This window comes from Colias croceus, chromosome 19 (genome assembly GCF_905220415.1).
Source record: "Colias croceus chromosome 19, ilColCroc2.1".
NCBI lineage: Eukaryota > Metazoa > Arthropoda > Insecta > Lepidoptera > Pieridae > Colias > Colias croceus.
Window position 1 is genome coordinate 4,938,837 of NC_059555.1, and position 12,019 is coordinate 4,950,855.

Below are 12,019 nucleotides of genomic sequence, written 5' to 3' on the forward strand. Positions count from 1 at the left end.
ACAGAGTTACTTTCGCATTTATAATATTAGTATGGATTTCACGCTCTGCCAAACAACCATCAGTATCACATCAGTATTTGTAGAATATTTCAATACATATATACTTATTTAAAAAGCAAAGGTGACTAATGACTTACTTAATGATCTAAGCTAATGACCCTTTTAATAATCTAAGTAATGACCTAATGACTGATCAGTCACCGCTGTGAATAGTATGTAACTAATACCACGGTCCCAATATACTCTTATTGGTCCATGCCAAGAAGCTTATATCTAATACCAAGTTGGTGTGAAAGGGATAAAAAACATACAGGCGTCATTCAAGGTCATATTTTCTTGTGACAAGTTATTGTTTATAGTGCAATCTCCAGTGTATTAGGCTAAGCGCGCACCACGATTTTAATTTTTGCGACACGATTTCAAAATCGCGCTGTAGAAAATCGCAGAGAGTACGGTGCGCGCACAGCGATAATTTAATAGTGATCCTTACTCACTTTCATCATGGATTTCGTACAAGTTGCTTGTCTTTATTTACTACTTCGGAGGATAAGAAGAAAAAAAAAAAGAAAATTCGTCTATATTGGACTCATTTTTTTACAGCAGATAGAATTCTCAAAAGTTTATTTTATCCATACTAATATTATTAATGCGAAAGTAACTCTGTCTGTCTGTAAATTTGGTATAGAGATATTTTGATACCCGAGAAAGGGCATAGGATCGGTTTTATCCCGGAAATCGGGAACTATGCGGGTTTTTCTTTGACTGCGTGGGTGATGCCGCGGGTGGAAAGCTAGTCAGAAATACAATAAACTTCGGATGTATCCCAAAAAATTCTTTAGCCATTTATAGAATGAAAATTTCGCCAAAAGGCCGCCCTTTGTGCTTTTTTATTTTTTTTATTATTGTAACCTTTATGTATATTTTGTTTCTTGTACAATAAAGTGTTAAATAAATAAATTTAAACCTTTGACAGATTACTGAATTTATGTTTACCAAACAGTACCTACCTATACCACTACGATGTTTACTGTTGGACAGACGAAACACAAGTGAAGTGCCGGCCGGGCCCGAGTGTGCGATTTTATTATCGCAGTGCGCGCGGTACCATACAATTTCATATTCTGCATTTCATTTTTGCGACAATCGCGTCGCGAGCAGTCGCAGCAAAATGTGACAAATCACAATTTTAAAATCGCTGCCATTATTTAATCGCATGTGCGCGCATTGTCATAGTAACTCATACGTTGTATTTCTGCGATAAAATAATCACGCTGCATAAAGTCGTGGTGCGCGCTTAGCCTTAGGCTAAGCGCGCACCACGATTTTAATTTTTGCGACACGATTTCAAAATCGCGCTGTAGAAAATCGCAGAGAGTACGGTGCGCGCACAGCGATAATTTAATAGTGATCCTTACTCACTTTCATCATGGATTTCGTACAAGTTGCTTGTCTTTATTTACTACTTCGCAGGATAAGAAGAAAAAAAAAAAGAAAATTCGTCTATATTGGACTTATTCTTTTACAGCACATAGAATTGTCAAAGGTTTCTTTTATCCATACTAATATTATAAATGCGAAAGTAACTCTATCTGTCTGTAAATTTGGTATAGAGATATTTTGATACCCGAGAAAGGACATAGGATCGGTTTTATCCCGGAAATCCCACGGGAACGGGAACTATGCGGGTTTTTCTTTGACTGCGCGGGCGATGCCGCGGGTGGAAAGCTAGTCAGAAATACAATGAACTTCGGATGTATCCCAAAAAATTCTTTAGCTATTATAGAATGAAAATTCCGCCAAAAGGCCGCCCTTTGTGCTTTTTTATTTTTTTTATTATTGTAACCTTTATGTATATTTTGTTTCTTGTACAATAAAGTGTTAAATAAATAAATAAATTCAAACCTTTGACAGATTACTGAATTTATGTTTACCAAACAGTACCTACCTATACCACTACGATGTTTACTGTTGGACAGACGAAACACAAGTGAAGTGCCGGCCGGGCCCGAGTGTGCGATTTTATTATCGCAGTGCGCGCGGTACCATACAATTTCATATTCTGCATTTCATTTTTGCGACAATCGCGTCGCGAGCAGTCGCAGCAAAATGTGACAAATCACAATTTTAAAATCGCTGCGATTATTTAATCGCATGTGCGCGCATTGTCATAGTAACTCATACGTTGTATTTCTGCGATAAAATAATCACGCTGCATAAAGTCGTGGTGCGCGCTTAGCCTTAGATATGATTAGATATAAGCTTCTTGGTCCATGCTAATACCACACCCCGGACACTCCATACAAAATTATCGTTTTGACAGTCACACTGTAGAGACTGCAAATGTGTGTGTTAAGTGTTAACGCTTTATGGTTGGCACATTTGTTATTCAGAGCACATTTGTGACTAGCGTAAAAAAAATTCGCGTTTTTCTGATGAAATACATCCGTAAACAGCACAATATTTAACCATTTTCTACGAAAAACGATGATCACAAATCCAAAATAATAAAATTACTTTAAGTCAATTTGATTAATGTTGTCAATCTTCGTTGCGTTTCGTCTAAGACGTCGTTGCACAGTATTTTTTTGACCCTTCTTTTGCGACAGCCTAATTTTATTGAATGAACGTATGGATATAGACATGACAAACGCAAGAGTAAAACTCCCATGAAGCTCACTATCATACTTTTCGAAAAAATGCAATCTGAATAAAAAGTACCGGTTATTTATATAATTCAATTTTTATTTTTTATTAATTTTTCTACCATTATAACACATTTTTTTGCTTTGCGAGCGTCAAGGCTAGCCATAGGGCCAATTTTAGATCCATTCGGGGAAGAGCTGTGACTTCGCAATTTCGAGATAATCGCATAAATAACAAAATTTCATTTCTTTTTTTGTGACTGAACTTTTAAGAATTAGCAAATTATTTTTACTTCAAAACATAGTTATATGTATGGACTACTTCTACAAAAAAAACCAATTGCGAAAAGAGCGGATTTCGCGAGATATTAATTTCTGAAAAAGTACCGGTACTTTGACGATTTTTTGTATAAAATCCACAATACAAATTGAACTTACCTATAGAGTTGCGTTTCTCAGATGACGGAATACTACAGAAAATTTGATGAGATATATTGTTAGTAAATTGAAGTGTCTATAACATAATATAAAAAATAAAAAAGTTATAAAAAAATGATTTAAAATTAAACAAAATTTCTTTATGCAGTAAAATTACATCATTTACAAATTAATCTTAATTATTTTTTTATTGATGTTGTTTAACGTTTATCGCGACATAAGGTGTTATAATAAAAATGTTTTTGCTTTAAAAGACTTTCAATAAATTCTCTATTTGTTTGGTCGGATGACATTTAATTAGATAAATAAAAATAAATAGTTCTAATTTTTTTTTATTCAACTCATCCATCAATTGAAATTGCTTTCTCGGGGCACTAGATAACAAGATTACGACTATTTATTTCAACTTATTAGTTGACATTATTGACATTATCAGTATTAAAAAATTGCCTTTGCCCTCTGCTGTTATTGAAATGTTAAAACCATTTCAATTCAATGAAGAAGAGGATGAACCCAACGAAGAAGAATCTTATTGTACTGAAATTGAAGACAGTTCACTCATTCTAACAAATGAAAATGACGTATTTTTAGTTTAGACATTTTCACATTTCATTTCACTCCCTTAGCTACATATTTTTTCCTGCCAAATCCAAGGTCAAGTTTATTTTAATAATTTTACAGACAAGGAAACTTACAAATTTATGTGATCCTCTTCCTAGTATAATGTGGTATAAGTATATATAAATAAAGAAAAAAAATAGTAATTGGGGTACCTACTTACCTTTATATGAAAGCATGAAATAAAAATATTGATAAAGTGTGATTTAGGATTTTATACAAAAAATCGTCAAAGTACCGGTACTTTTTCAGAAATTAATATCTCGCGAAATCCGCTCTTTTCGCAATTGGTTTTTTTTTTTGGAAGTAGTCCATACATATAACTATGTTTTGAAGTAAAAATAATTTGCTAATTCTTAAAAGTTCAGTCACAAAAAAAGAAATGAAATTTTGTTATTTATGCGATTATCTCGAAATTGCGAAGTCACAGCTCTTCCCCGAATGGATCTAAAATTGGCCCTATGGCTAGCCTTGACGCTCGCAAAACAAAAAAATGTGTTATAATGGTAGAAAAATTAATAAAAAATAAAAATTGAATTATATAAATAACCGGTACTTTTTATTCAGATTGCATTTTTTCGAAAAGTATGATAGTGAGCTTCATGGGAGTTTTACTCTTGCGTTTGTCATGTATATATCCATACGTTCATTCAATAAAATTAGGCTGTCGCAAAAGAAGGGTCAAAAAAATACTGTGCGTTGGTATCGTCCTTGCGGGAAATGGGTACCATAACATGGCTGATCGTGCGGGGTGAGGTAAGTGTTTAATTTTGGCGGGAGGCGGAGAGTGTCCGTTCTGTAGCGTTTAGCTACTATTATGTATTCTGTGCTAATACTTAATCTGTGCTGTGAATGGTATTTATGACTAATGGTTGGTATGACAAATTTCTACCCCCATCGGGCATCGTTGCTAAATATAAAAGAAAACTATACACAAGATAGAAGAGTGATCACGGAGTGATAGAGGATGAAAATTTGTTGTGACCTCGCAGGTGATGTGGGCAACAGCTAGTTATTCATAATGTTTAAATTTGGTTGGTTTTCAATCACGAGTTATCTAAAATAAGAACCCGAAGAGTAGTTTCTTTTTGTTCGATTAATGCCATGATTGAGATGATTTTTATCTGCAATTTGTCAAAATTCTTAACGAAGTTGTATAATAGTTTGTATGCTTGTATAATAGTATTGAATAGAATCGTGTGATCTTGAATTAAATTACATTTTCTGATTTATACCACGAGGAGCATAATAATCTCTTATCTCTCATACCTAATAAGAAAAGACTTTGGATTAAATGACCATAAAAATGGGGACAACAAAATATTACACATGACAGAATATATATTTATTCAAATGTTCATTTACAAAACTGGAGCTATTTTCTACTTACGAAAACCCTTTAGTTAGTTTCGTATGGCCGATGGCGAGTAAAAAAGAAAATAGCTTGATGGATTTCAACATTTTGCGCCCTTCCACATTAAACGACGAAAACGATGGATATAAACATACCCATGAAGAATCCGCCGCTGTCATGTGGAAGGGCGCTTTAAGCCAAGAACATGAAACGATTTAAATTAGCGACACAAATGTTTGCATATAAGACACTTAATTTACAATAACAACAGGAAAGTTTAGGCTGGTAGAAACGTAATCGCCGCTGAAATGTAATTTTACCGACTTGGAAATATTTATCGTGTTGTTCATTAGAATTTGTGACAGGTGTGTTGTTATTACACATATCCTTCATACAATCATTCGAGTCGCTATTGGTGGAGCTTTGCAGTGAGCACTTTTCCTCGGAGTTGATGAACGGTAAGAATGTGTTGGTGTTCACTGTATAGCTCAGTATGTAGTTGTGCTTCAATCTTCGTGTCCGCGCTCGTCGTCGCGGCGGCGGTTGCGCTGGCGGCGCCCCCCCCAGCCCTCGCGCGGGCGGTCGCGCTGCCGGCCTTCGCCCCTCGGCGCACCGCCCCGCTGGAAGAACGACCCTTGCTTCTCGAAAATACGCTCGTTTGAATCCACCAAGTTGCCAACCTAAGGAAGATGGAGGGATTAGTTTTATTATAATATTAAGTGAAATTGAAAAATCAAAGTAGTGCAAAAAATTATGTCATAAAAATTGAAATTGGGGTATTTATGATTACAATTAGATAGCCAAAATATATTAAATAAATGTAGTTTAACTATTAAACAATTAAAAATTTAATGAATATAAAAAAGTATAAATTACCTTGTCAGCAAGTTGTAGCGCCAGCGCTTGCATCCTAGTTGGTTCAGAGCGGTGAAGTATCGCACATTCGCTAGGATCATCCAATGACGCAAGCAGTTCTTCATTTATAATCATCTTGGAGACGAGAGAGTGCACGCGTTGGCGAGGCAGTTCAAACATATCGGCCAATGAGCGGAGAGATAAGGATGCGTATACGTGCGCGTACGTAAATAGGTACGTGCGTAGGGACTCTTCGCGTATTAAACGACCAAGCATCGCGCGAACGTTGTCAGCACCTACCATAAGATCCCAAACCTGAAAAAGCATGAAAATAATTTAACATTATTTAAATAGTATGAAAGACAGATTTGATCACTATTTCAGTATAAAGATTTTACAATACCTTATTTAAATTAGACTGAAGCCAGTATAGTTTTATTTAAATACATAAAAATGTACTAATATTTATATTATAAATTAAAATAAAATAACTTAAGTGTGGTACTTTAAATTTTTAAATAAGTAAAAACATAACAACATACCTTAGCGTTCATCTTTTCGTTGACGATGAAGTTGAGACATGCGCGCCAGTCACCGCGACGCATGGCCCGAGCGGCGGCTACAGCGTGCTCTCGCATCGACTCCGGCGGTCCCACGAGCGCTTGACGCTCACTAGCACGTAAGTTCTGGTAGAATGTCTTACTTATCATACGACGGCGGGCATCGAACTCGTGAGCTGCCATGTAAGGTATTTCAATCAACATAGCGGACACCAAATATACGCATTCCAGCAATTCCAAATTAATATGCATGTGGAAGGGCATTTGACGCTGCTTTTCAATTTTCTCCTGTTCTTTAGAGCGCTCGTGTTGACGTTGGGGCAGAAGACCTTGGGCCAGTAATTCCTTGGGTTTTCCAGTCATCATCAGTTCTGCGAGACAGCCGTGAGCTTCCTTCACATTCCCGCGGCGGAATGCGCATAAACCCAAATTGGCCATTGTACGGTTGTACAAAATCTGGGTGCTAGGATCAGAATGTTGAACATTTTCTTGCAAATGAGACATAAGCAGAAGATCGCGTGCTTGGAACCAATTATCGTGCAAAGCATGGTGGTAGATATGAGATAGGATTGCGCGCGTTCGCAGACGGTCCGATTCATCATTTGCATAGATGTATTTACAGAAGCGTTCCATCTTCTTAATCGAAGTCTCCTCACCAGGAGGCAGATCCTTCTTAACCGCGCGTGGATCGAACTTGTAGTAAAGATGGTCGATTTTACGAAGATACGCACGACAGATTTCTTGAGGAGAACCATCTCGTTCTACAACTTGACATACGCGATCAATCAATGCTGATACCCTAACTTCATCCTTCAATCTCTCAACATATTCATTAGAATGGGGGTCACATTCTTTAAGAAGTTTAGTAAATTCATCATCCAAGCGCTCAAGTGCAGTGAGCAAACAGCCACGAACTTGGAATGGAGGAGTTACTAATTGCTCATTTTCCTCAGTAATCATTTCGCTCAGTACCATATCTTCATGAGCTAGCAAAATAGTAACCATATGGTCGACATTTTCAACGAGCCTAGACCAGTATTCTGGTTTCATAGCATCAGACACTTTAGGGTTATAGTCAAAGAGTGCAGCAACAGTTGCAGCACGTAATTTAAGTTGAAGAGCATCCCCAAGATTGTGCTGTTGAGCAACAGTCCTAAGTTCGTGCAAAAGTTCGAGTTGAGCACGGCGATCGGTACGCTTACGACCACGAGCGGCGCTAATCTCACCAAGTTTCTTCACAACTAAGGCAGCATCTATGTCACTATCCTGTTAGAACAATGAAAGCTTTTTTATTTGGATAAAAAAATGAAATAAAATTTCTTTAAATACAAATTTTAAATACAATTTAAAAAACGTAGCTACATGTAAATAATGTACAGAAGACGGCTATTTTCAATGACGTCAAACTCTATTAAGCAACCCAGTCAAAGAAAGTTTTTACTGAGTTGCAAAACCAGATAAAATTATGATATATATCACTATTAAAATACATACCTTAGCAAACATCTTGGGTTTATCGGAAGTTGCTGCACCTTTGCGTACAGTTTCCCACTCTCCGCCATCGTCAGCTGGATCTTTCTTGCTAACTTTGCCAGCTCGTTCACGTCTCTCCCTTCTGGCCCTACGCCTGTCCCTCTCTTCATCATCATCTCTTTCAGTGGTACGCTTCAAGAATCTTTCACGGAGGGTGGTTGCACCTCGAGTTTCATCATCGGAGCTGGAACTGGATTCTGAAGAGCTGCTACCCCAGTCCATTGAATCGGAGGACTCGTCATCTTGTGGTGGTGGCCTACGAGGTGGCTCAGGTGAACGGCGAACTTTAGGCTTCTCTTTAACTTTTTCTTCTTCATCAGAATCGTCAGATGAGGAAGTATCTATAGCAAATAAAAATTAGAATTAGTCACATCAATGAATTAATTTGTCAATTACATATTTTAATTTATGAAACATAGAATGCTATGTGGGACCCAAATTAGCACATTTAATTACTTATTAGACTTTTTATATTGAAGAAACCAAAGAATTACAGCAGTCTTGATTCATGGACCCTCTATACAATGGGCAGCTTGGGTGAATGGATGCAATCATGATTGTGTAGAGTGCCCATAAAATAGTATATCCAACATAAATATTTTAAATATATTTGTTAACAATTTTTGTCTGGTCTGTCTGCCTGCTAGTTGCAGATAATATCTGGAACAGTGGAACTTTTTGATAATATTTTCACTGACAGACCATTTAAGGATACCGAAATCGTCACCCTTCTTCGTATTACCATGACGTGACCTTGACATTTTACTCTCAACCGCCTAATGAAGTTTCACTTCAAAAAAAAATTTAATAAAAAATCTTTTGATCACACTTATGTGATTTACTTCGAGGTCCATGCAAATGTTTATAAATAATGCTTTTGTTGCATCACAAAAATATCTTACCACTATTTTCATCATAAATACTTCTAAGTCAATTTCACCATATTTCATAATGAAAACTTATAGAATCTTGAAATTTTGCAATATTATCTGTTCTGAATATGACAGTAGAGATCATGATAAATTACAACTTAGTACATGCTCAAAATACAATACAAAGTTAAAAACTTGACAAACCTTTACGTTCGTCATCATCATCAGGCAGGTCAGGATTCTCACGGAACTTCACAATTTCAGTATCAAACTCCTTTGCATACTTCCTAAGTTTCTGCCTCAGAGATGTTAATGCTTTACTATTGCCCTTAGACATAGCCTTCCTGCTATCACGGTCATTCCATGCACCCGTTACCCAATCTTCCAATTCTGTAAGGGCTCGGATGAAAAACCTAGGAGCAATTCCATTTTCTTCCTTTTGAATAACTGAGGAAGCACGAGTGTAAGCTCTCTGCAGCTCTTCAAATGATGCTAAGGCAGAGGAGAAATCTTTGATCTTACGATGATTTCTAATTGAGTGAATAATTCCTTCCAATTCCTCATACCTCTTCTCTTTCATAGAACGCACAACGCGTTTGGTTTCCTCTTCATCATCACTAAACTATAAATGAAATGGTAAAAGCCTTAAATGCATATCTGATTTAAAATTTATTTTATTTAATACGAAGTAAACATCATAATTTACTAGCTTACCGTGTATACGGGTGCTGGGGCGCGTACTACCTGCTCCTCTTCAGAAGAAGTCTCTGAATCAGAGTCGGTCCCAGTTGCGAAGAATCGACTCATGATTACTCCAGGGCTCTACGATTACCTGCTTTCAATGATTGCATTTAAAGTTACTCCTTGCAAAAGTTTATGTTATAATATGCACTTATACAATAAATTCAACGTTATTACACGATTGCAGACGGCAAAATGTGTTATGATATTTAAACTAGAGGTTATAATTATAACTTAATGAAAACAGTAAATTATACCTTCGAATATAACAAAAAACACAAGATCCACTTAAAGCACTTGCAGAAGTTGATAATTTCATGAAAACGACATTAAATTCATTACCTAATCTACAAGAAAAATTATGCGCCCACGAAACACTCCACACGTCAAAAGAAACACCGCCTGATAGTGATGTTATCATTTATCGGTTATCGGTATCGAATATGTGTCGAAGACCGACGAGTGATGTCTAACTGCTAGGTATTTATCGGTTATGATTATTATTTTTTATGTATATTATGTAATAAATCTATTATATACGAATTGGTAGGTAGATAATGATAATGATTGAAAATGTTTCTTATTTGTTATATAATAGGCCGTGATCACATAACATAACATGAAATAATACAATAAAATTAATGTGATGTGCTAAACGTTTTAAAGGAAGCTAGCAAATCATTTGCAATAAATATTTAAATTTAACGCGTTTGGTGGCCGGCTGGTTTAGATTTTTTGTATAGAGGTAAATATATATATTTTTTTCTATTATGTATTTCAATTCCATTCAAAATTATATGTAATCTGTATTATTTTTGACATATGTTCTACATTAAAGTGTTCATGAGGATGACATTTGGTCGAGATTCGAGAACTAGACAAAATGGGAAAGGTTATGACGAAGTATGAGAAAATGTTGAATCATTTATAATTTAATGTACAAAAAAGATGTTCTAGATATACGAAAAATGTATATATTATTACAGGAGTAAACGAGAATGGAATTTTCAACTTTGATAGTTCCTTTAACTAATAATATGTGTCGAACTTGTTTAGTAGAATTTGATTCCAATGACGCCGCCATGTTTATGAATATACAGGATCTCATTGAACATGAAATTAATAAAATAAAATTAATAGATATCTTAGTTTTCCTAAATTGCTTGGAGGTATGGTTTAATAAAATATTACACGTAATGTGATTTTCATCAACTTATTTTGTAAAGTAATTATTTATTTTACTTTCAGCATAATGATGAAGAAAACTGGCCTCAAGGAATGTGTGCATCTTGTGTATCGACAGCTTTAATGGCTTATAGCTTTAAACTGAATTGTTTGAAAGCTAATGCCACTCTTTCACAAATATTAACTCTGCAACAACAGACTTCTCAGCAATCTGATATAGACAATATTGATATAAATGTTGTTTATCAAGATCATGAATATGAAGTCCCCCTATTTAGCAGTCAGTCTGTTCTAGATTTTGAATCTAATCTGCCTTCTAATAAGGAACTAACTCCATTGCCTCCAGTCACTGAGATAACATCTACTGAACATCCACCACGAAAAGAAGGAGAGAAAAAATATTCATGTAGCTTGTGTAGTAAATCATTTACCCGCATATATAGTCTGAGATACCATATGGCCACACACAGTGACTTTCGCAAACATTTGTGCCCTAAATGTGGGAAAGCTTTCTTTACTTATAATGGACTAAGTCAACATCTGCGATCACATAGGGAGACAGCCCAGTTCAAATGTGGCTTCTGCAATAAAACATACAAATCGAGGCAGTCCCTTAAAGAACACTTTCGTGTAGCACACTCAAGTAATCGCAAGTTATTTGTTTGTGTTACTTGTGGAAAAAGATTCACAGCAAAGTCAACACTAGTGATGCATACAAAGACTCATACCGGGCAAAAAGAATTTGCCTGTTCATTGTGTCCTAAAACATATACAAGGGCTTCCTACTTAAGAGCACATGCTCATATACATAGTGGAAGTGAAAGACCCAGAAAATTTCAATGTCCTTACAGTAATTGCAATAGGAGTTTTGCAACCAAGCATTCACTGTTAGTCCATATAGCTCACACACACAGAACTGAAAGACCCCATCAATGTGATATTTGTATGAAGGGTTTTGCTACTATGTCAGGTTTAAAGATACATAAAATTTCTCACACTGCTAATAAAGAGGTAACTTGTGAGACTTGTAATAAGAAATTATCAAATAAGAGAGTATTACAAAAGCATATGAAGGTACATGGAGTGAATGAGTGAAAACTTTGGTATTTTGTTTTGTAGATGTAGGCTTTAAATTTGAATATTGATTCAGTGTCAAAAATACTTATGACTGCTTATTGTTTAAATCAATAAAGTATATCAAATTCAACAGCTAGTATTCAA

General features: G+C 35.7%; 2 protein-coding genes across 4 annotated transcripts; one reads left to right on the forward strand and one right to left on the reverse strand.

Annotated features, from left to right (window-relative positions):
* Positions 1-5,028: 5,028 nt before the first annotated feature.
* LOC123700470 (eukaryotic translation initiation factor 3 subunit C) lies at positions 5,029-10,014 on the reverse strand. Of its 2 annotated transcripts, none has more exons than XM_045647690.1 (7): positions 9,871-10,014; positions 9,587-9,704; positions 9,077-9,494; positions 7,962-8,341; positions 6,450-7,733; positions 5,929-6,222; positions 5,029-5,732 (listed from the first exon to the last, which is right to left on the reverse strand). In XM_045647690.1, the coding sequence occupies exons 2-7, from the start codon at positions 9,677-9,679 to the stop codon at positions 5,559-5,561; spliced, it is 2,643 nt and encodes an 880-aa protein (XP_045503646.1). In that variant the 5' UTR covers positions 9,680-9,704; positions 9,871-10,014; the 3' UTR covers positions 5,029-5,558. The 2 variants fall into 2 exon arrangements, with proteins under 2 accessions (XP_045503646.1, XP_045503647.1); XM_045647691.1 differs by having other exon boundaries at positions 9,587-9,707.
* Positions 10,015-10,463: 449 nt separating this feature from the next.
* LOC123700477 (zinc finger protein 391-like) lies at positions 10,464-12,005 on the forward strand. 2 transcript variants are annotated; one of them, XM_045647703.1, is made up of 3 exons: positions 10,464-10,516; positions 10,600-10,782; positions 10,862-12,005. In XM_045647703.1, the coding sequence occupies exons 2-3, from the start codon at positions 10,612-10,614 to the stop codon at positions 11,891-11,893; spliced, it is 1,203 nt and encodes a 400-aa protein (XP_045503659.1). In that variant the 5' UTR covers positions 10,464-10,516; positions 10,600-10,611; the 3' UTR covers positions 11,894-12,005. The 2 variants fall into 2 exon arrangements, with proteins under 2 accessions (XP_045503659.1, XP_045503658.1); XM_045647702.1 differs by having other exon boundaries at positions 10,464-10,782.
* Positions 12,006-12,019: the final 14 nt, after the last annotated feature.

Bases quoted from the DNA above. Each gene is read 5' to 3' on its own strand.
- LOC123700470 (XM_045647690.1), bottom strand. From the start codon at position 9,679: ATGAGTCGATTCTTCGCAACTGGGACCGACTCTGATTCAGAGACTTCT. The intron at 9,495-9,586 runs GTAAGCTAGTAA...TTTCATTTATAG, and splicing joins CCCCAGCACCCGTATACACG to TTTAGTGATGATGAAGAGGA. The intron at 7,734-7,961 runs GTATGTATTTTA...TTGTTCTAACAG, and splicing joins AACCCAAGATGTTTGCTAAG to GATAGTGACATAGATGCTGC.
- LOC123700477 (XM_045647702.1), top strand. From the start codon at position 10,612: ATGGAATTTTCAACTTTGATAGTTCCTTTAACTAATAATATGTGTCGA. The intron at 10,783-10,861 runs GTATGGTTTAAT...TTTTACTTTCAG, and splicing joins TTTTCCTAAATTGCTTGGAG to CATAATGATGAAGAAAACTG.